This window comes from Amphibalanus amphitrite, unplaced genomic scaffold (genome assembly GCF_019059575.1).
Source record: "Amphibalanus amphitrite isolate SeventyFive unplaced genomic scaffold, NRLGWU_Aamphi_draft 000054F_arrow, whole genome shotgun sequence".
Classification (NCBI taxonomy): domain Eukaryota; kingdom Metazoa; phylum Arthropoda; class Thecostraca; order Balanomorpha; family Balanidae; genus Amphibalanus; species Amphibalanus amphitrite.
In genome coordinates, this window is record NW_024881550.1 from 621,966 (window position 1) to 645,949 (window position 23,984).

At 50.4% G+C, this 23,984-nt stretch overlaps 1 protein-coding gene across 2 annotated transcripts; it reads right to left on the reverse strand.

Annotated features, from left to right (window-relative positions):
* Positions 1 to 6,922, reverse strand: LOC122378044. Of its 2 annotated transcripts, XR_006255964.1 has the most exons (3): positions 6,798 to 6,922; positions 395 to 502; positions 1 to 248 (listed from the first exon to the last, which is right to left on the reverse strand). XR_006255964.1 is itself a non-coding variant. In XM_043358749.1 (2 exons), the coding sequence occupies exon 1, from the start codon at positions 6,566 to 6,568 to the stop codon at positions 1,043 to 1,045; it is 5,526 nt and encodes a 1,841-aa protein (XP_043214684.1). In that variant the 5' UTR covers positions 6,569 to 6,774; the 3' UTR covers positions 1 to 248; positions 395 to 1,042. The 2 variants fall into 2 exon arrangements, 1 of the variants encoding a protein (XP_043214684.1); XM_043358749.1 differs by lacking the exon at positions 6,798 to 6,922 and having other exon boundaries at positions 395 to 6,774.
* Positions 6,923 to 23,984: the final 17,062 nt, after the last annotated feature.

The window sequence follows — 23,984 nt, forward strand, 5'->3', positions numbered from 1 at the left end:
GGGGTCCAAGAACTCTGTTTAACATTCTACAAGTAAGTAAATAAATCAAGCAATACACAGCAGACGTTGAGGTATCGAAATTCAAAGCAAAGATAGACAATGAGCATTTTTAGTGATAACATACCGGCTTATCCCGTCTCTGGCGCGCTGCCAAACGACCACGGCGACCGAACTCACGAGGCCACCAGGGCAGCCTCCACAAACAAGCTCCACAGCTTGTCCTCCCCGAATCGGGGGCAACCGAGCCACTGTCCCGGAGAATCGAACATATCAGCTCATATAAACCGGTTTTCACATTAAAGTTATACAACAAAACGAATATTCATCACATAAATTCAATTGAGAAGTTACAATATTAAATTCAGCAGTTACAAACCTCTAGAACCTCACTCACCGGTACCAAAATCCGGAGCACCCGCAACACATCCGCCTCCAATCATGGCGGGGAACGAAAAGACCGCCTTCCGTGCAGTCGGACTCGAGATCAGAACCGGTCACGTGACTGCCAGCGCGGCATTCGAATTTCCGGAAAACACAATATCCGCTTACAACCAGCACAATCGGTGCCCTACAAGATAGTACAACTATTCCAATGACATTTCAAAAGTAATTAATTAACAACGCCAGCTAATTAATGAAAACACGCGCACTATATCCCTACGCACAAGCGTTCAGCGGCCCGCCGCTCCAACGCGCACTTCGGCTCCTAGAGCCGCCGGTTTTATCGGGAAACGAGCACGAAGGATATGTGAAACGGGTCGGAAGAAGGACGAGCTGCAGGAAAGGATAGGATAGGACGGGCGCCATCTACACTCCCCCCTTCGAATGACTGAGGCATTCGAAGCACAGGAGCGCCCGTCAAACTGACAACCTCTACAAACCTGAAGATCCGTCCACGAAAAAAAAAATATTTATATATATATCACCACACAACACTGAACCGATGAGCGTCCCGCTCACACTCTACCTATCCTACCTTACCGAGCCTGATCAGCCCTGTGGCTGACGGCAGCCTATTTCTAGACGGCACCTTACGTCTAACTTACTCTAGATCGGAGTCGGACCTCACCACTACCATCTTGTGTATTGGGCGCAGATACACAGAGGAGCTAGTCTTTACGAGAGCCTTTCTCACCTTGCCATCCCGGCTGGGAAGAACCTCCTGTACCTTCCCCATCTGCCACTGGCCTCGCTGCACATTCTCGTCTACTAGCAAGACTACATCCCCAGGCTCCAGGTTGCGAGACTCCTGCGTCCACCTCTGCCGAGACTGCAGTGAGAGCAGGTACTCGCTCCTCCAGCGAGTCCAAAATTGCTGCGCCAAGTACTGGACATGACGCCAACGGCGTCGGGAGAACGAGTCGGCCTCTCGAAACTCGCCTGGAATCGGCCCAGGACGGCCCCTCAGGAACAGCAAGTGTCCCGGAGTCAGGGGTTCAACATCGCCATCAGCGGTAGACACGTAAGTCAGAGGGCGGTCATTCATAATGGACTCTATCTCACAGAAGAGGGTCTGCAACGACTCATCGTCCACCCGCTGCTGCGTCGGCATGGACCTCCAAATCTTTCTGAACGTCCTGATTTGCCTCTCCACTCCACCGGAAAAGTGAGAGGCAGTTGGAGGGTTGAACCTCCAGTCGATACCCCTCTGAAGAGCAGCACGCTGGAGATCACGGCTGCTTACGTCCCTCAGCGCTTCTCGGAGCTCTCGATCAGCGCCAGTCATGTTGGTGCCCATATCACTCCGCACCTGACGGATCTGTCCCCGGCGGGCACTGATACGTCGGACGGCGTTGATGAGGGAATCGGTGCGGAGAGAATCTAACACTTCTATATGAACACCGCGCGTGACAACACAGATACACATCAGACCGTACCTTTTCTTCTCCCCCCGTCCAGCCTTAACTAAAATCGGACCAAATACATCTAACAAGACGGAAGAGAACGCTGGCGTGTCACCGGACACGCGCTCCTCCGGCAGGTCGGCCATCAGCTGCCGCTGTGGACGGGCATTGACTTTCCGACACACGACACAGTTTCGGATCAGCCTCCGGACCTCCGGTCCGGCACCCAGAACCCAAAACCTCTCACGCAGCCTCCAGAACGTATGGAGTCTGCCCTCGTGACCCACCTCAGCGTGAGCCTCCCTTATCACTAACCTAGTCACATGATGCCGCCTGGGCAGGATCACCGGGTGCTTGGCACTCACGGAGATACAGTCGGACCGCTCTAGCCTACCGCCCACCAGCAGCAGACCATCACTCAGTATAGGGCGTAGCTTCGCCAGCGGACTGTTCCGCCTGACGCTGACTGGACCATCGTCACACACACCGCTCGGGTACTCTGGCAGATCTCGCTGGACTCGGCGCAAGATCGCCAGCTCGGCGCCGCGTAGGTCTGACACCGTCAGAGAAGTCCGGACGGACATTTCCCGGCGCCGCAGCCCTCGCCGTCTCGCCAAGCACCATCTACGGAACTCGCCGCTCCGAAGAACATCGATGAACCGACGGTACCAAGCCACCGCTCGCTTAAGTCTAAAGTAGGAAGAAAAATGCTGAATCAGCACGTCACACGGCTGAGCCGAATCAGCTCCGACCGCTGTCAGGGCGACCGGCACCGACTTCACCTCACTCGCCGGCAGGGCGGACGGAACAGCAGGCTCCACCGGCCAGCAGTCGACGTCCCCCGCGAGAAACTCAGGCCCGCTCAACCAGGGTCCCAAGTCGGTCGGCGCACAGCCCCGAGAACCCACATCCGCTGGGTTCGCGTCCGTCGGCACGTATGACCACTCGCTTACCTCTGAGCCATCATGAATGTAAGCGAGCCTGTTAGCCACGAAAGTTTTGAACCGCGTCGTGCGATTCCGGATACAACTCAGGACTATCATGCTGTCAGTCCACATATGAACAGTGTCAAATCGGGTGCCCAACTCCCTCTGCAGTACTTTCCTCACTCTCACCGCCAACACAGCGGCGGCCAACTCCAAGCGCGGAACTGACACAAACCTGATAGGGTTCACCAGCGACTTCCCCATCAGAAACGCCACAAACCGCTCCGTTTTACCTTCAGATGAGCGCACCTCCCGCCTGAGATACGCAACAGCCGAGTGCGCACTTTCACTGGCGTCAGCGAACACGTGCAGCTGGGTGGTCAGAACCTCCCCGGGCGGGCCCACGATAGATCGATCTAGCCGGACCAGATCGAGCTCTCTAGCCCTGTCCAGCCACTCTCGCCACTCTTCCGCCAGTACGGCAGGAAGAAGGTCATCCCAGCCACAAGAGAGAGCGCACAGCTTCTGGACCAACACGCGTCCCGTCACTGTGACGGGGGAGACCACACCTAAGGGGTCAAAAACAGAGCTGACAGTGGACAATACACCACGTCTGGACCAGGGCTTCTCCTCACCTCGGAACTGAAACCCGAAGGTGTCATCATCGACCGACCATCTCAGACCCAACGCACTCTCGGCGCAGAGTCGGTCCTTGTCGAGGTCCAGCTGTTTGACTCTCTTACCTCTGTCTTCCATGGGTACACACTTCAGGAACTGCGGGCTGCTGCTGGTGAATTTAGTCATATTGAACGCTCCCGTGGCGCACAGCGCCTTCAGATCCCGTGCCAGATGCACAGCATCCTCGACGGAGTCCACAGCACACAGTGCGTCATCCACATATGTGTTGCGAATCAGAGCATCAGCGGCCTCCGGATAGCTCGATCTACCCTCCTCAGCGCACCGGCCCAGTGCGAAACTGGCGACACTCCCACTCGACACAGCTCCAAACACATGAGACCTCATTCGCCAGAGTTTCACATCTCCGTCCGGATCGCTGTCACGGAACCACAGGAACCTCAACATGCTCGTGTCCGACTCTGGTACATGCACCCTGTGGTACATGCTCTGAATGTCGCACGCAAAGGCGACCCGCCCCTCACGAAATCGACAGAGCACCCCCAGCAGGGAGTTCGTGAGAACAGGTCCCTTCCTCAGCAGATCATTGAGACAGGTACCGCCACTCTTAGCCGCGCAGTCGAACACCACGCGCAGCTTGCCCTTACCAGGCTCCCACACGCCATGGTGGGGGAGGTACCATACGGGACCTGTGACGTCATCGTCAGAGACTGGAACGGCGTACCCGTCATCGACCAGCGAACTGATAACACGCCGGTACTGGTCAAAATACTCTGGGTCAGATCGGAACCGCTTCCGGAGCGAGTTCAATCGTCTGGCCGCCGTCCCGAAGCTGTCTGGCAGCTCTCCAAAATCGGTTTTGGGAAGGGGGATCTCAAAATGACCCTCCGAGTCCCGCCGGACGCCTGACTCGACGTCGGCTATCCACTCACGCTCCTCAAGGGAAAAACACTCACGGTCATCAGACAGGTCACCAAAGTCACGCTCGTACATGGCTCGAAACTGACAGCCTTCCGAGCAGTGATCACGGACACTCTGGGTAACCCCATCATCAGAATCGGTCGCCCTCTCGACCCTCAGGAAGTTGACAGTCAGCCTGCCCCTCGGGACTGCTGTCCCAGGGACACGTCCGATCACATACCACCCCAACACGGTACGGATGGCACACAACCCCGCCTGGCCCTCAGGCGGAGCCCGGACCTCCCTGGCAAGAAGCAGTTCGGCACAGTTCGACCCAATCAGGATCCCCACAGGCGTGTCCACCTCTGTCAGCGCGACATCGGCGAGATGAGCGGCTGCCCTCAGCTCACTCCTCGGACACCTGTCCTCCTGCGTCACCGGCAGAGACGGAACGGTCATCAGAGGCGGCAGAGCATGGAAAGCTCCCCCTCTCGCATCGGCCACCTGCACGCCCGACGCGAGGCACGTCTGAATCCGCCTCTTCCCGCTCCCCACCGTCTCGAGCACAACACTCGTCGCCTCGGTCTGGAGTCCCAACAGGGAAACAAGTCCGTCAGTTAGGAAAGATCCCGAGGAGCCCTGGTCCAAAAATCCGTTAGTGACGACCACTTTGCCGTCTGGACCACGGAGGCGCACAGCCACGACCGGCAGCGCCGTCCGATCGACACCTTGGAGTCCAAGGCTCGCACTGATCACGGCTCCGCTGTGGGAACCCGACCCCTCACCGCCGGGAGGTGGCGCCACAAATCCACCACGAGGGGGCGCCACACAATCTCCGCGCGGCTGCACCACCGCTGCCTCGGGCCGCAACTCCCGGCCGCCGGCACCACGCCGCGCCACTGGCGGCCGGGCGGAAACCGGAGGGGCAGCTGGAACACCACGAGCGTCACAGTCGGGGTCCCGGTGCATCACCGACGGGTGACGCCCACCGCAAGAGCGGCAAGTCAGCTGACTCCTGCAAGAGCGGGCACGGTGACCCTCCCTGAGGCACCCGAAACAAAGTCCCGCTCGTAACACCGTCCGACGCCTCTCAGGCCAGGGCCTCTCAAACATCCGCTGGCACCTGTCCAGCTCATGGCGACCGTCACAAAAAGGACACAGCCCTGACCCCGCGCCCGGTCGTGTGACCCGAGCTGCGCTCACCTTAAACCCGGGAGAGGACCTGGACACAGCCTCACGGCGCGCGGGTTCGGCACTACGAGGACCGAACAGAGGATTCCGCTTTACACGGACCTCAGCGGACAGAAACCCGACCAGGTTCGACAGGCGCACGGTCGAGCCCTCCTGAAGGAGTCTATCTGCCTCTCTCATCCACCGATCCTGGAGGTACGAGGGCAGCTTCGACATGACAAGGCGCAAGTTCGTTGGATGGTCAAATTCACTCAGTTCCACACTCTCCATCGCGTTCATGATCTCGGTCAGGAACAGAAGGAGCTGGTCCAGACTCTCAACATCGCCAGCGGCCACCTTAGGCCAGCCTCTCACCTGTTCGACATAGGAGTCGACCAGCCCCACACTGTTGCCGTAGCGAACCTCCAGGAGCCGCTTTGCCTCTGCAAAACCAGCCTCCCCCAGGTGGAGACACCCTCGCACGAGCTGGTTGGGCTTTCCCTTCGTATATTGATCGAGATAAAAAAGAAGCTCATCTGGGTCCTCAGTCTTTGTTTCAATACGGGCCTGGAACGATCTAGTAAATAAACGATAGTCTCTTATTTCGCCGCTGAACGGGCGGAGCTCTGCGGGGGGCAACAGGGACCGCTTGACCTGGGCACTGAGGGCCTCCCCCAGTGAGGGCTTACCCACCGGCTGCTCGATCGGAACCTGCACCTGGGCCAACTCAGGCTCCACTAGGTGCCCTGCCTCTACCAACTCGCGTTCAAGTTTAAGTTGCTCCGACCTGGCCTGCAGAAGCGATTCGCGTGCCCTCACCGCCATCCGCTCCTGCTCTACGGCCTGTTCCTCCTTGAGGATCTTAAGTTTCGCCAAAATAATCGATACATCTGTCGATGGCCCTCCAGTAGCTTCTCGGGGACTCACCTTATTCTCTGCCGGGTTTAACTGGTCCATCTCAGTCTCGAGGGCCGACCACAACCTATCCACTAAGTCCTGCTTCTTACCGGTTACCTCTAGCCCACGGGTCTCTAACTCCCGTTGCAGCTCTGTCAGCTTCAACCTTCCCAACTCCTCCTTAGTAGGCGCCATTTCAGGGTGAGGGAATAGGAATCTGCACAGCGGGGATACCACAGACCTTCCACCCTCACTTATCTACTATCTAGACACTTAAAAACACTTCCCAGCACTGAGAGGATACTGCATTCCTCAGCAATCACTTAATCTAAACACCTTAACCTAGACACTTCCCAGCAATATAAAAACACACCACATAACACAGTCTAAAACCAGCGCAGGACCACCACAGGATCACCCTTACCAGTCAACTCAGTCCAGCAGAAGCAGCAGGTAGCAGCAAACCTCAGACGGCCAGATCCTCCAGCTCCCAGCTCCGGCCGAACCAGGATGCCGGCACCAGGCAGCGAGGAGAGGCAGTCGCTGCTACTCAAGCTGAAGCAGATGCAGAGCTGAAGGTGCAGCTCCGCGAAAGATGTCTCCGCCAGAGGGGCACTCACCCGCTGGGAGCACCCTCTCAGCCCGTCCAGGAGCAAACACCACTCAGCGCCTCTCGCCGGCGCACACCACTCAGCGCCTCTCGCCGGCGCACACCACTCAGCGCCTCTCGCCGGCGCACACCACTCAGCGCCTCTCGCCGGCGCACACCACTCAGCGCCTCTCGCCGGCGCACACCACTCAGCGCCTCTCGCCGGCGCACACCACTCAGCGCCTCTCGCTGGCGCACACCACGTCGTGCCAGCCAGCCGCGCACCACTCTGTGCCAGCCAGCCGCGCACCACTCCGCGCCAGCCAGCCGCACACCACTCCGCGCCAGCCAGCCGCACACCACTCCGCGCCAGCCAGCCGCACACCACTCAGGCAGAATCCTGGAAGGCGCAGCACGCAGCCGGTGCTGCAGCTCCAGAGGCAGATGAAGGCGCGGAGACTAAGCAGCAACTGTAGCTCCAGACGCAGCCGAAGGCGCAGAGAGGGAAGCCGCTACTGGGCTTCACCAGCAGATGAAGGCGCAGAGAAGGAAGCCGTAACTGTAGACGCAGATGGCCCCCGGCCACTGCTCGCGCCACCATCGCCCGCATCTGCTCCCTGCCACCCCTCGGTCACCTGGCCACCTCAGAGACTTGGCCGTGGACAGATCTGTATTGGACCGCTCTGGATCCCGTCTTCGATCATTCGATTCGTTACTGCAAACACATTCACACAATACGAGCTCGAGTCAAATACCAGTTGGCATGATGCAACTATGGGTCACAACGCAGCTCGGGGTCCAAGAACTCTGTTTAACATTCTACAAGTAAGTAAATAAATCAAGCAATACACAGCAGACGTTGAGGTATCGAAATTCAAAGCAAAGATAGACAATGAGCATTTTTAGTGATAACATACCGGCTTATCCCGTCTCTGGCGCGCTGCCAAACGACCACGGCGACCGAACTCACGAGGCCACCAGGGCAGCCTCCACAAACAAGCTCCACAGCTTGTCCTCCCCGAATCGGGGGCAACCGAGCCACTGTCCCGGAGAATCGAACATATCAGCTCATATAAACCGGTTTTCACATTAAAGTTATACAACAAAACGAATATTCATCACATAAATTCAATTGAGAAGTTACAATATTAAATTCAGCAGTTACAAACCTCTAGAACCTCACTCACCGGTACCAAAATCCGGAGCACCCGCAACACATCCGCCTCCAATCATGGCGGGGAACGAAAAGACCGCCTTCCGTGCAGTCGGACTCGAGATCAGAACCGGTCACGTGACTGCCAGCGCGGCATTCGAATTTCCGGAAAACACAATATCCGCTTACAACCAGCACAATCGGTGCCCTACAAGATAGTACAACTATTCCAATGACATTTCAAAAGTAATTAATTAACAACGCCAGCTAATTAATGAAAACACGCGCACTATATCCCTACGCACAAGCGTTCAGCGGCCCGCCGCTCCAACGCGCACTTCGGCTCCTAGAGCCGCCGGTTTTATCGGGAAACGAGCACGAAGGATATGTGAAACGGGTCGGAAGAAGGACGAGCTGCAGGAAAGGATAGGATAGGACGGGCGCCATCTACAAGAACTGAATTAATTTTCTGCAGTACGGTGTATTAACGATTGGAACGGGCTTCCAGCAGAAATTGTACATTCGCCCTCAGTCAACGTCTTTAAGAACAGGCTGGATGCGCACTGGGAGTCGATCTGGTACCCTACTCCTGTAACAGACTGAGTACTAAGTGAAGTTATGGAAATCGGCGAGAACGGGCCCTACAGGACATCGTGCCTCTTGCCCCGATAACACGAAGATGAAGATGAAGTTTCTGTCTGACCGTTTAACTCTCTCCCCCTCTCCCCGCCAGGTTTCAGTGAGCCGGCGCGTGGCGGTTTCCTGGCCACCGACCTGTCGGGCGTCAGTTACGTGGTGCTGCTGCTGCCCAGTCATCGCGCACACCGCGCCGTCGTCATCGGCGCTTCGTCGCGTAGCGCAGAGCTAATGGCTGCCGCACCGCCGCCAGCGCCACTGGCGGCGGAAGCGCGCGGCATTAGTTCGTGACAGCGACGCTTGGTGGCGCTGCGACGCCAGTGCCTGTCCAATGTCCATACGGGACTCTGCAATATGCGCGCGTGTAAGGCGTCGCCGACGCGTCTTGGTTGTTTCGTGCGAGTCAAAGTAGTGCATAACATAGAGCGGACCAAAGAAAATGGGAGCGGCAGGCGGTGGGGCGCCTGGCGTCTCCTGTGTAAGAGTACTGAGTGTCTGCCGTGTCACTGCGTGTTCCGGGGACCTGAGCGCGTGCCGAGAACAGAGCGAACACGGGACGAACCCCGGGACCTACGGAGTAGGTGGCGCGGTGTGGGTGCGGTGTGGGTGCCCTCTGACTCCGCTTCACAGCACTTCTAAGGCGGTCGGCAGCGACATAATCCTTACCAACGGTGTATTGCATGTCTTTTCGACACTTCTTGACGCGTCTCGCTATGATTATAGCCTTGTGAGACAAAGATGCCATCCACTTATTCATTTGCTCCATCACAATATTTCAGCTACAATTTCCCAGGATTTTCACGTCACATCCCAAAACTGCTCATCGCGTATCCAAAGCGAATCAATAGCTCGCTTTCCAGCATATTGGTGTAGTTAGTGTGATTAATGGTGGTCACGAATGCTGGTTCGGTCGGTCGGCGGAACAAACAGGTGGATCTCTGATAGCGAACTGTATTCGAAATGGTCATTAGTACCGGGCTCAGCATTGCTGCCAAATAAAAATCGACAAACAGCCCAAACCATTGGTCGCAAACAGCCAATCACGATCAGTTAGACAGCGCCACACCCGGTAACTTTCCATGCGCACTACGGGACGACCGCGGCGGCCCGCTCAGGTCAGACAGGGCAGGGGTACTAACGGCACATGGGGTGACGCGGCCCGCTGAACTGAGGCGGGGAGGGAGAATCGCGACAGTTAGTACAATGTTAATCTTCCCTTATTTTGGTCCACTCTTCGTCCGTATTGGCGATTTAACAGCAGCTAATGGTCGATCGGACCCCACAGCTAATTGGTCCCTGATAAAAAACCAACCCACCATCAGCTGCCTCTTCCATGTTGATTCCTCCCTCAGCATGCTGGATTTCACCCGGGTCCTCGGCCTCGACGTCTTCGTAGAGGTCTCCTTCAGCTGACGTGTTGTGAAGCCCGCAAGCCGTCATGATGACATTGTTGGTCAAGTCCATGTGCAGCATGTCGAGTTTCGGAAGTCTCCTGATGTTGCAATTAGTGTCCCGAAACTCCTCTTGATCCTCTTATTTTTATGTGTGGGAGAAAGGTGAGGCCAAGGTCCAGTGTGATGCCTAGTAATTTTGGGGTGTCTGCTATTTTGATTATTGAATTGTGAACAGTTAGAGGTAGAGAGTCACGGCTGAAAATGACGCTTTGCAATTTTTCACTGGATATGTGTAAGTTTAATGGTTTAAGGGCATTTAATGGTAAGGGTCTCGTTGATGAGTGCCTTTTTATACTTAGTTTGCTGTTGACTCCAATGGTCATGTCCGTTATGGGTTCCGGTAAGGTGCTTCGACAGGGGAAATGCTGCGTCCCCGAGGATGTGTCCACCTTCGGTCTGCCTATCCTCCTCCAGGATGTGTTGCAGCTCGTGGTACACTACTGTCATGGACAGTCCCAGGCGGCAGGCCAGCCTATATTGGCCCATATAAAACGCATCTTCTCGTCGCGTATCGCGAGCGGAATCACAGACGCAAACCCCTTCCTCTTGAAGTATTTATGACCAATTTATGACCTTACAAAGGTAGTGATTAGCACATGAGTTCCATCACTGCACCCAACAACACCAGGGGAATCTGCCATGTTGCAGAAGGCCTGCTTCCTTGCCCTGGCATCCTCTGCGGTCATTTGATCTTGCCAGGTACGGAGGCGCCTGTTTTGTTTGTGATTGTGTTTTTTGATCCGTCTGTGTAGAAAAGGTTGTGGTTGGGGTAGAGCGCCAGGAAGGAATTATGGAGTGCCTGGACTTCTTGAGGAGAGTAGTCGGTCTTTTTTTTAGTCCAGCAGAAGGTGGAGCGTTGATGGAGGAAAAGTCCACCACGCCACCGGTTTGAGTATTTTTGGTTTAGGAGGCAGTGTTACATCGTAATGTTCGCATTAGTGTCTTGAGTCGGGATCCGTATGAAGTGCGTTTAGGTTGTTTATGCCTGGAGAGGAAGGATTTGAATTTGATGATAGGAGTGCAGGGGTGGATTGAATTTTGGTGAAGTACTTAATGGAAGCTATCGACCTTCTTTCTTCTAAGGTTCAATGTTATTGAATATTTCCAAGGCCTCGATTGGGGTGGTTTTGAATGCTGCAGAGTGCAGTTAAGATCCTAATGCAGGCGTTTTGAATAGTGTCTTATCTTTTAAAATGTTTTTGCTATGTTTTCGAATATAATTGAGCCATGTTCTAGGATGGGCCTAATAAGTGATGAGTATAATTTTACAAGTGTTCTCCGGTCACCTCCAAAGTCGGTTCCTGCGAGGGCTTTTAATATGTTTATACGTCTTGAGGCTTTAGCTCCAATTATTTTTATGTGTGGGAGAAAGGTGAGGCCAAGGTCCAGTGTGATGCCTAGTAATTTTGGGGTGTCTGCTATTTTGATTATTGAATTGTGAACAGTTAGAGGTAGAGGGTTGGGAGGTTTTCTTCGGCTGAAAATGACGCTTTGCAATTTTTCACTGGATATGTGTAAGTTTAATGGTCTAAGGGCATTGCTGATGTGATCTAGGGTTTGTTGGGTGCATTTAAATGCGTTATTGGGGGATTGGTTTGATGACCAAACATTAATGTCATCGGCAAAGACCGACATTTTAGCAGGGCTGGGGACCTGGCTGTGTTTTGAATTTAGGGCTAGGATGAAAAGGATAGGGCTTAATTAAGATTGATCCTTGCATAGGTCCGGATGAGGGGGTTTTGACGGGGGAGAGGGTTTCGAGATACCTAACTTGGAAGGTTCTTTGAGTTAGGTATGCCGTTAAGTAGTGGAGGAGTTGACCGCTGAAGTTTGAGTTAAGGAAGTCTAGAAGAGCTGCTATGTTAAGGGTGTCGTAGGCATTTTTTAAATCCCAAAAGGCTGCCGCAGTATACTGTTGGGAGTCAAATGAGCATTTAATGTCAGAGGTGATTTAGATAAGATTGTCTACAGTGCTACGTCCTGGGATAAATCCACTTTGGTACTTGCTTATTGCTAATAAGATTGTGCTTTTGTATGTGGTAAATCAGTCTGTTTTTTATGATGCGTTCAAATAGTTTGTTGATTGTGTTTGTTAGAGAAATAGGTCGATAGCTCTCAAGGTTTGGATTTTTGTTGGGTTTTAGGATAGGGATAATGTGGGCGTGGAACCAGCTTTTCGGGTAGGTGTGAGAAGTAAAGGAGTGGTTTAGTGCTTTTAAGAGAGCTAGTTTGGTTTTTGGGCCTAGTTGCTGGTAAAAAAGGTAATGGATCTGGTCTGGACCCGGGAGCTGTTTCGCTTTTATTTCGTCTTCTAATTCTAACATGGTGAAGGGGACGTTATAAATTTGGGAATCTTGTGTGGTGTTTGAGATAGGACGAGGAACAGGAGCGGGTATTGGTGAAGATACCTGTCGATAACGTTGCGCAAATTGGTTTGCTATTTCGTTTGGGGAAGTGTACTTACTGTTATTGTGGACTATTTCTATCGCTGTTTTGGTTGTTTTTTCCCTTTAAAAGTTTTGATAGTTTGCCATATTTTTGATAGAGGAGTGAATCTGTTAAAAATGTTTGCAAAGTCTTCGAAGCTTTTGCGCTTGCTTCTTTGATAATCCTTTTGCACCGAGCCTTAGCTCTTTTGTATATATAATAAGATCTTCTTCTGATCGTGTTTTTTTTTTCAAAGCGATGTCTCGCGGTGTTTCTAAAAGTAATAGCACGTGTACAATCATAGTTCCACCAGGGTACTGATTTGGGGCGTCGGTGTTGTGTTTTAGTGTAAGGGATATATTGTTCTGCTGTCTTGGTGATGTGCTGTGTAGTCGGTGGTGCACATTTACGTCACCGACTAGTAAGATGGTAGTGGTAATACTGCTGATTGTTGATTTTAATCGTGCAAGAAGTTTGGAAAATCTGTTGATGGTGAAGCGTAAAAATTTACAATTGTAATGAAATTATGTGTTGCTTTGATTTCGATAGCTTGAATGTCTAATGTAGGTACTATTTGTATCTATTTCTCGATAAGGCAGATTGTTCTTAATGTACGTTCCTACGCCGCCTCTTCTAATTCCTGATACTAGTATTAAGTCTTTTCTGATGAAAGTGAAGGATGTCAAATTTAGATTGTATGGGTCCCCGGGTTTAAGATGAGTTTCCTGAATACACATCACATAACAGACGTTTCTGATGCCAGAAGGGCATCTGTTTCGCTTCCGCCCAGTTGCGCAGGATTCCCCTAACATTCCATTGCAGCACTTGTATATTATGGCTGGCGTGGTGGGTCATCGTGAGTGTGTTTGTGTGTGTGTGTTCTACTGACGCTGGTTACGGAGGGTGTACGGGTGGGAGTCCGACGGGGCGGACTGGAGGCGGCGCCTGGGCTGGTCCCGTGCCGGTGGCGTGGTTGGACTGCTGGAGGAGTCGGTCTGCTGGCTCTGGTCGGAATGATCAGAGGAAGATGGAGTTGGGTTGCGGAGTCTAGGATCCTCGGCGGAGGGCTGGGCGCGGGCACCCGTTCCGGAGGAGGATGGGGTTGGGTTGCGGAGCCCGGGGGCTCCGACGGCGGGCCGGGCGGGCGGGGGGCACCCGCTCGACCAAACTCCGAGGAGGAGCCGTCACCCGCAGTCGCAAGGTTACACCAATCAAACACCAACAAAGGTTACCAATTATCTTTAAATACAGACAAAACTTTTTGTCAGCTCTACAATAATTCTAAACGCGCTGTCAATGTGTCTGTTTTGCTCTCTGGTGCACATATTAAATTTGTTAAAACAGTTAAGTACTTGGGCATGTACGTAGATGACGATCTGAAATGGAAATCACACATTTCACACCTTTCTACAACGCTGACTCGTAACGTTGGACTCATAAGCAGAGCTAGGTATATATTGGTACCTAAACAGCTACTTCTTTTATATAACGCACTTTTCCTTCCGTATATCAACTACTGCTGTATGCTTTACAGCAACACTTATATTACAAACGTAGATAAGCTCGAGAAATTACAAAAGCGTGTGGTCAGAATGATTGATGGCGAACATAGACTCGCACACACAGCACCAATTTTTAAGAAACTGAAAATACTTAAGTTGAGAGACATTGGTAAGCAGCAGATGCTTCTGCTAATGCATAGAAAGTTGAAAGGAACTTTGCCTTCATCTATTGACAGACTTTTTACGATACTCGAACCGCTTCGAGATACTCGCTCGACCCATCATTTCCACGAGTTCTTCTCAGAAAAAAATTATCGCAGCTACACTACTAGGTGGTCTGCACCTAGAATTTGGAACTCAATAATTGGTCCTAAGTTCACAGATATGGAAGCAGTTCCACTAACAAAGAGAGAAATCAAGGATTTCTCAAAGCAGTATTTTATCGATCAATACTGATACCATTGCCAACACTGACATTTATGTTCTTGTGTTCCACCTGCGTTCGTAAACATACGAATACCTGCCAATGAAATGATCCCCCATTTTATTTATTGTGGGTATGTACGTACATTTACCTGATAATGTATTTTTTACCCGCTCTCTCACAGGTACATACTTGCACAGTACATAGTTATATGTACACAATTACAGAATTTGTCTTTAATGCATATCACTTATGCATACCTAATTTTGGAGCACTGTACATCTCTGTAACTGGGTAGGTATGTTCTAACTGGGTACCTAGATCGCCACAAGAGGTGGTGGTATTTAGTGGTCCTTATGTCTTTTCCCTGTTTGTCTTTTACTTCTTCTCGAACTTTTATCCCACATTTTTGTTTTGCCCTTTTCTTTTTGTTAAGCTTTGCTTTTTCTCCCTATAAACATCATACAGTACGTACAGTACTAACTGTATGTCTTTGAATCATCGCCATCGCTCAATGACCTAGCTTTCTGTCTATTTACATTACTTGCTATTTGTATACCGGTCGTCTCGTCTTGTTTTGTGTACTTACAAGTCACACTTAAGTACTCCTGGATACGTAACAATACGTAAATCAGCCCTACGATACTTCCCACCGAACTGGGTTTACCGAGCAACAAGCTTGCTTAGCTCGGTATCCCTTTTCGGTGAGGATCTGACTCCTCCAGGTGTGACTAGGCTCTGTCCCTCTTCTATGATGCAAGCTTTGCATGCGCTTATTACCACTAACCCCTGGATCACTCTCTCCTTCTCACTATCTTCTTTGGGAATGGTGTAGCGGCCAGTCAAGCTACATTTAGTCTTGACTTCTTTGCCTCTTCTTATGACATTTTACTAACTTACTAAGTATTGTATTTAGCTTTGTTTTGTTTGCTTTCCTTTTTCTTAGCAGGGAGTGTCGCGACTTTCTTCATATTTTTGTCTTGGGAGGTGTTAACGTAAGGTGCTGTTGTCGCGTGGGTCAGTGGGTGGACACTCCTGGTCGTCTGATCATGGGCGGCGGCTTAGACAAAAAAATAAAATTAAAAAAAAAGGTCCTTGGGCCTCGGGGGGACCTTCGGCGTGACACGCGCCGGGGTAGCCGGTCTGGGAGGAGGAGGAGGCTTGGCGTTGAAGGCAGGGGAGATAGGGTGGTAGGTGGGGGTGGAGGACCGGCTGGTGGGAAGAGTTGGGAGTGTAGGGTACTCTCGGTCGGAAAGTGGCGGCGGAGGGCGGGTCGGGGGAGGGGGAGGGGCTTGGTTAGGGTTGGAGTCGGGATGGGCGACAACATACTCCCGAGCGTCGCGAACCTCCCAGCCCTGGCGGACCAGGAGGGAGACGCGGCACTCAGCTACCCAACGCGGGCAGCTGGGATCGTCGGAGGGGTGGGGGCCAGGGTATATTGAGTGAAGGGTAGGACGAACTTTGGTAGGAATTTCTAGTATAACTACTAGAAAACCTACTATATGTGGTCGGGACTAGCAAAAAGTTAGTTCAATCTAGAATATGGTAGCGCTTATGGTTGGCAGTCGTGACGCGCACGTGACAATCATTTCTTAAATTTCTTAAATAACAGGTTTTAAGGGCCGATTGGTGGGCAGATACATTCAATTAGCTATTAATAATTGATTATGCAAACATTCAAGAATCTACATCATTTAATTATTTAATTCTAGCCAAAACCACGCGGCGCTCCCAGGATTCGAACTGACGACCCTCGGATCTGTAGCCCGATACGCTACCGACTGCGCTACCGAGGACCGCGAATCGACGATCGGAGAGGCGGATCGCGGGTGCTGGCGTGCAGAGAAATCTTTACCCTGTACGCCGTAGATCGGCTGGGTTTCGTGAAAAATGGTAGAGGAATTGTCGAAAGAAAATTCATCGATCTATCATTTGAGACTAAGAACCATTGATTCCTTCAAAGGTTGACCGAGATATCGCTCGCCGAAAACAGGCCATTTAACATGTAAACCCTATGGGCTGGTAGGAAATGTACGCCGTGGAGCAGCAGTGCTACCAACTAACTTCGGCGGGGGCCGGGTGGGGGCCACGGCACCCGGCACAGGAAACTGAAAGAGATTCGAAAGGGCAGGTTTGGGCTTCGTGTCCCGGCTTGGAGCAGCTCGAGCACACAGAATTCGGCAGTGCTGCTGGCGATGCCCGTACTTCTGGCACCGTCGACAGCGCATAGGCTTGGGAAGGACAGGACGAACATGGAAGGAAAGGTAGGCGGCTTGGACGGTGGACGGAGGCATGGAAGACTCAAAGGTTAGGATCAGGACTTTAGGAGAGCCGAGGGGGTCGGTAAACCGCACGGACACCCACGCGGCTGAAACCATCCTCCAGCTCAGCGATTTGGAGGTCAGGAGCGAAAATGGATCCTTGAGATTGATTTAGGTGAGAAGGGGCCCAATCCCGAACCTCAACCCCAGCGATCCGGCTGACCGCCAGTAAGGCCCGGCGGTCATCCGGGTCGCAGCGGACCATGAGGTCCCCCCACGGAGCAGCCTGGCGCTGGGACAGCGCCCGATCGCCCCGACGAGGGAATCCTCCACGGCCCAGGGGGAGAGCTCGGTCATGGGACTCCCATCCAGGCGACGGAAACGGATGAAGGATTGGGGAGAGAAGGTGGTGGGAGGGGGAGGCATGGTAAGGTGAGGTAGATGTTGTGTGGTGTTGGAGGGTAGTGATGGGGCGGTTGTGATGGGTGGGCGTAAGTGGGTGTTGTGTGTGTAGTGTTGGCTGTGTGAGTTGTAGCAAAGCAAGTGAAATTTTACTTTAAGCAAGTGAGTCAGGTGAGCGTGGGCGAGGCAGGCGAGCAAACTTAGGTGAGACGAACGGTCGGCAGGGTACAACGGCGTTCTTCTTGTTGCGTTCTTGGTGGACAGTGGTCCGGGTACCAAGCGAGAGCCCGGAGTAGTGCAATGTGCACTGTGCAGTAGACGCCGTGGTGCTGATGATGCTCACGAGTGTCACCAACGTTAACAGCCGACAGCGCACTTTTTCCAAACGTTTATTGTTTTATTTTGTTCTTTGTTCATTTCACTGCTCTTACTTTGCTAAATTCTCAAATCTATATTACTATTTGAGGAGGGTGCGTCTGTCCGTTACCGAGGTCCCGACTTGGTGGTGCTTTGCGTGGACTACAGGCCAGACCGTTGCACCTAGCCCGGTGAAATTTGCACAACTTATAGATCAAGGATGCGCGACGTGCCTTTGAGGGGTCTCAGCTCGATCGGATTGATAGGGAGCGCGTGGCGCGTGCCCAAAAAGTGCAAATTCGCGTCATAGACTTTACATGTATAAATCGGCGTGCGAAATCGGGCGAAAACGGCTAATTTTGGCCGACACGGGTCCAGTTCCCGTGCAATATCTTGGTGACCAGGGGTCCGACCGGCACGGGGAAAACAGCATCGTGTACAGAATTGAACGGGCTATTGAATGGTGTGCAATGCAGAGGATAGCACGCGCCACGTGCACCGGAGAGGGCACTTTTATTTGAAAAATTGCGGTTTTTGAGGGATTTTGGAATTAATTTTATTTTTAGGTGACCGTTAAATGGAGCGAGTTGAATCAACGCCTATTTGCAAGAGAAAGGTACCGCCTCTCATATAAAAATTGTGAAAAGCTGATTGATCCAAATCAAGGTGGTGCAAATCACAGGAGAAAATGGTGTTTGTCAATTTTGTGCCACTTTATTAATCACACGGGGTTTGCTGCATAACCTGATACCTTTGGCAATTGAATATGGTACCATTGGATAGAGCATTCAATTCTGTCCAAAATTCACTCTTCATTTTTGCATGATTAGCAACAGTATCCTTAAAAATGTAAATGTTCCAAACCATTACATTGTCATTTTTAGCGAAATTCATCGATGGCCCTCAAAAGACTTCACGCCAGTTTTCGAATCATTCTTAAGTAGAACCATGGATGAGATAATAATGGATTGGTGTCTTCGCAGTTTTTGGCGACATTGAGCTCAGGCCTGCCATCTAGCGGGAGAATTGTCGTAAGTTAGGAGCAAGCCGAGTAAACGCCGCTGATTAGCATTGTGACACACGGGAGTGTGGTGTAGTAGCAGGCTTGTTGTGCAATTTTTCAAAAGGTTATGTCTTTATATGTCAGTAAAAGCGAAGAAATTAATAGATTTATGTGCAGGGTCAGTAATAAGATAAGCAGTTCCATGTTATTTCCTCATTAAATCGTGAAACAGGGAGTTATTGGAGACTTCGCCAGCACGTGTCGTTTTCACTATTTTTCACATGAGTCTTTACTTGGCCTAAATCAAACAAATTGTCCGATCAAAGAACAAAACGAACGTAAGTACTATTTTAAAGTCTAATGAAAAACTTAAACGGAATTGCTAACGTCATTGCCGCTCAATTATGTCATTCAAGACGCTCTATGAAAAGGACCCAACCGGTGGTGCGTAGTCGATGAAATTTCAGTAACTTTGGCTCCAACTCCGATTCCGGTATCCAAATATCGACTCCGACTCCTCCGGGCAGAACTGTTAATTCACACAGACTCCGACTCTGACTCCGACTCTGCAGCCCTGGTAAGTCTGTGGAGTGATGACTTTTCGGTGACGTTCGACTCATACTCGGGCTACAGCTTTTAAAAATCAACCGACTCCGAGTCGGAACAGAACCGCTGGCTCCGACTACAACTTCGCAGCCCTGGCCCAAGATAGCCGCCTAAAACAAATTTTATGTGGGATCTTCGTACATTGTTAATGCTATTTTAAACAAGGGGTGGAAAAGGGAGACGAAGCCTTCGCAAACAAGGATCTCCTGTTGCCAATCAATCAGCTGCTGGAAAAGAAAGGCATAAACACCACGCATCTCATTTCATCGTTTTCCTAACAGCTCTGCACCAATGTAAGCACTGATCAATGCAGTGCGATCAGCGATGTGACATTTGTGTACCAAGTTTGAGTGTTATCCGCCCAGCCGTTCTTGAGTATGGAAGCGGCACCCCGCACGTGCGCACGTGCAGTAGCACCCCCATAGTGACACATGGAAATGCATTGGCCACTGGGTGCCTAACTATTGACGAAGTTTTACTGTAATTGGCCCAGCCATTGCGGAGTTACTATATGTGGAACACTTTCGACAACCCTAAGTTGGCACGTGACACGTGCCGTAACATTAACTAAGATGAAGAAAATCGGGCGAAATTCGGAGAAGAAGGAATAAGCCTACCAAATTTGTAAGTGACATATTGTCAAACTACTGTACCATTGTGAGTAAATGACCATATAAAAGGTCGTACAAGCCGATGGGACTGGGCGTTTCAATACACACCATTTTACGCATTTTATTTTCGTTATTACCTAAAGGCTGCTTGACGTTTTTGGCTTTCAAGCATTTAAGACGTTTTTTGTCGTCTCAGGTCCAGTAAGATTACCTCCAACTCGTGGGAATATGCACTTCAAGCCAACTTACACACCACTCCCACGTGTGTCATAATGCTAAGAGATGGCGTTCACTCGGCTTGCTCCTAACTTACGATAATTCTCTCGCTAGATGGCAGGCCTGATCCCAATGTCGCGGATCCCAATGTTAATTTCCACGAGACACCAATCCAGTGTTATATCATCCATGGTAGAACGCATGATAATACGACACGGGCACCTCGATGCGATGTATCTTTTTGTTTTCTTACAAAATGCTTGGCCGTCAAAAAGCAATCGAACGAAATGGATATCTACCAACCAAATCGACACAGACCAACCCAATACCCACGGGTCAAAAAATCCCCCCCTTCGCGTTGCGGAGCACGCGGGTAACCCTAGTATATTAACTACTTGTGTGTGCTGAAGAGTAATGTACCTTCTTTTTTCGTCGAGAGCCGCCTGAGACATGAATTGGAACAACACCGGTCTTCTTAACAGGCGCACTGGAGAGGGGAGATAGTGAGTTTCGCCCACGTCTCTTGTTTTTCGCAAATATCTTACGCCGTTATCATCCTATTAACGTCACATTTTCATTACCTGCCTCAGATTGAATTGCAAATCTACGGTACCAGTCCACAGTTGATAGTGCACACAAACACACACAAACAACTTATCAAAAGCAATCAGATACCTAAGTTTTTCAAGCTTTTCCTTCTTTTATTCTAAATTGGTTATGTTTTGACTTGGATCAAGTTGAACTTATTTATCAAGCTCCTCTACTTTTTCATGATATCACGTTCCTCAGAATTTCTGCTCTGCCTTCTGTAAATTGCTACTGAAATAGTGGATGTCCTCATGTTCAATATTAATGTCTCCCGAAAAGACGACTAGATGATGTATGTACATCTGTACGTCGTTAGGGTTTTGTTGAACAAAATATTCCGTGTATATTGGTAGGGAGCATGTCCGCACCGTTTCTCTTATAGCTTCCCTAATCCTTTCAGAGTACTCATCGTATTGAAGAAGGGAATTACGGCTCATTTTTCAGAAGCCCCTTCCCCTTACTTGCTTGGGCATTTTGCACAAGTTATGAGACAGTTCTTGGCACACTTGATGGCGCTCTGTATGAATTCAAATGACGTCATCAATAATTTTTTACGAGTAATTAATGTTTGACTGACAAAACAGATAATTCATGTATGAAAATATCGTAGGAAATGGCAACCTTGTTCGTTTAGGTACCTATTGGGAAATATTCATTAACTGTCATGCTTACGTCAACGTGCGATCATCAACGGAAATTCTGGAAGATCGCAGAAATCGATATCAAGGGAGCTGGGGCATTCCACGATAGATCGTACCAGGCCCGTCACCCTCATCTCTCAGATTTTAATGAAAATCGGTCCTAGGGGTAATCATAGGCCCCAAAGACGCCTGGCAAATTATCAGACTTCTCAGATCAAAACTTTTTGAGTTATATTGCATTACATTTTTTTAACTTCGGTATGTAACGGTGAGTTTGATGGCCTATAACTCAAGAACGGGTTAAGCAACCAACAAAAAGTAAACAACACTAAGCTTGCGATGAATCAAAAATTAATATTACTATTTAAAAATTCCAAAGAAAAAATTTCATTGTTGAGCAAAAAACTTAATCTTTTTTCATTTGCCTCTAATGACTTTTGGGACCAAAATTTTTCACATTTTTATTTTTTCAAAATAATCTTCATGTCATTGCAAATCGACATGCAAAAAATTAGAAAGGTGTTCTGTCTATAAGTTCCTCATTTTCCCGCAAACAAAATGGGTTTCGGAGGGGTTGATACGACCCCAGCACGCCGTTTCGCTTCTTATAGAGCTAGAGCCTCGCGGAAAAAACGAGCGTGTGTGCCGTTACAAGTCGAAGCGATTGGTACCCGATTTTAAGGTCTCAGGTTAACCGGTAGCGTCTGAGGTCAGGTCACGTGACTGAAGTTACGGGTTCGGTTTTTTGTAAATAACTTCGCAAAAAATGGCCGCACAGCCGCGATTTTGGCATCATTGTATTCGCCTAGCTCAGGTGCATCGAATGGCATACTTTTTGCTAGGATGAGGTCAACTTAAGTAGTTGACCTCGGGTCAAGGTCAGGTCAGAGCCCCTCAGGTCACGAAGCTGGGCAAAGGGTATCATATGGCATATCATTCGATTCGGAAGGTCTTCTTCACGAGTCCATTGGTGGCTTTCCCGACTCTCTAGCTCCATTTGATCGGGAGTTATTGACGAAAAACTCGTACGACCCTAGTGACGTCATAAACGACGTCACGCAAGGTTAACCATGCAAAAGTAAAGCATTGGACTTTGCAAGGAGTGCATGAAATCACGATACCATGTACGTGGGATAGTTTTAGATCATTCTCGGCGCCAAAATAACAGTTTTTATATTTCCCCATTGATTTATAACAGTGATGTCACGTGACCGACCTGAACTCATGTAACCTTGAAAAATTCCCAGATATACAAGTTGTGAGACCTCTGGAGGACACCATGTATGCGTCCTGTAACTTTCATCTCGGACAGCTATGGTCATTGGCGTCCAAAACAATGTCAGAACCAAACAGCCTTTTTCACCCTCGCGCTTATAGGAAAGAGGGTTGAATGAACCCTCTTTTCACTTTTTTCAGATGACTCAGACTTGAATTGAAATTTCAGTAACCCGTGATGTCACTAGGCAGCTTAACCACGCCATTTGTAAGCTCCCCTCCCGAAATCACTATTCGAAACCGTTATCGTGACGTAAAATAAATACATTTATAGAAAGAACACCTTCCCAATTTTTTGCATACTTCTTAACAATGAGCCAAATATTTTTTTAAAGAAATAAAAATTCAAAAAAATTTGGTCCCAAAGTCCAAAAAATACAAATGAAAGAAAACTCGATATGTCATATATAAAAAATAGCGTATTTTTCGAAATTTCAAAAATACATATAAATCTCTGTTTCATTGCAAGTTCAATGTTATATCACATTTGGCATTTGAATAATCCGTCTTAGAGTTACAGCCCGCCAAACTTAGCGCTGCAAAGCAAGATCCAAAAAATGTTATACACCATAACTCAAAAAATACTTATCTGATAAGCCTGAAATTGTTACAGGTGGATTCAGAGCCCCTGATTACCCCTGAGACCAATTCTCGTCAAATTCCGAGAGATGAGGGTGTCAAATTGGAAAAAAGTGGTACGATCTATCGTGGAATGCCCCAGCTCCTAATTACGGATCTGCAGATCACGCACGTAAATTTCCTGGACGATCACGCATAGTGATAGTGTAGCCAGACTATCCGACCCCATTCACCTCCCCCCCCCCCACCCATGAGCCGAGCACGTGTGACCACGTGTCATAGTGACGTCACCAGTCGGGGCGGGGCGACTCCCGCAGAGGACCAGTAGCGGCTCGCGGCGGCGGGGTCACGTGCTCGGCGGCACAGCTGCCTCACAGGGGCGGTCACCGGCCGGGCAGGCGGTCGCCGGCCGCGGACCGCCCAGTCGCCCGCCAGCGGACGCCGGCAACGGGCGAGCAGCGCTCTGCTGCCCTGTTTCTAGCAATTTACTTAGTTATTCTGCTCCACTTTCCACTCGCGCTCGGTTATTCTGTTTCCAGCAATTTACACAGTTCTGGTCTTCTTTCAACTCGTCACAAGGGTAGCTCTGTGGAGGCTGGCAGTAGAGGGTGTTTTATTAGAAAATTGGTAGCATTTTCTCCGTTCTGTGGCTGGATTTCTTGGAACTTTGGAAGGCGTGTGAGCATTGGTGTCGGCTGGCGGTGTCGCTCTGTGGGCAGCTGCGGTCCCAGCGAGCTCTAGGGTAGGCTACTGGTCGGACTGCGGAGGGGGGCACGCCCGGAGTTGGCCGAGCTACCCCGCTGTCAGCGTGGTTACTGAACATACACATTCTGTTAAAATAACTAAATAATTAGCTTCTTCCCCTAAATTGCACATATGGTTGGAGC

Coding starts and splice junctions, on each gene's coding strand:
- LOC122378044 (XM_043358749.1), bottom strand. CDS start 6,568: ATGGCGCCTACTAAGGAGGAGTTGGGAAGGTTGAAGCTGACAGAGCTG.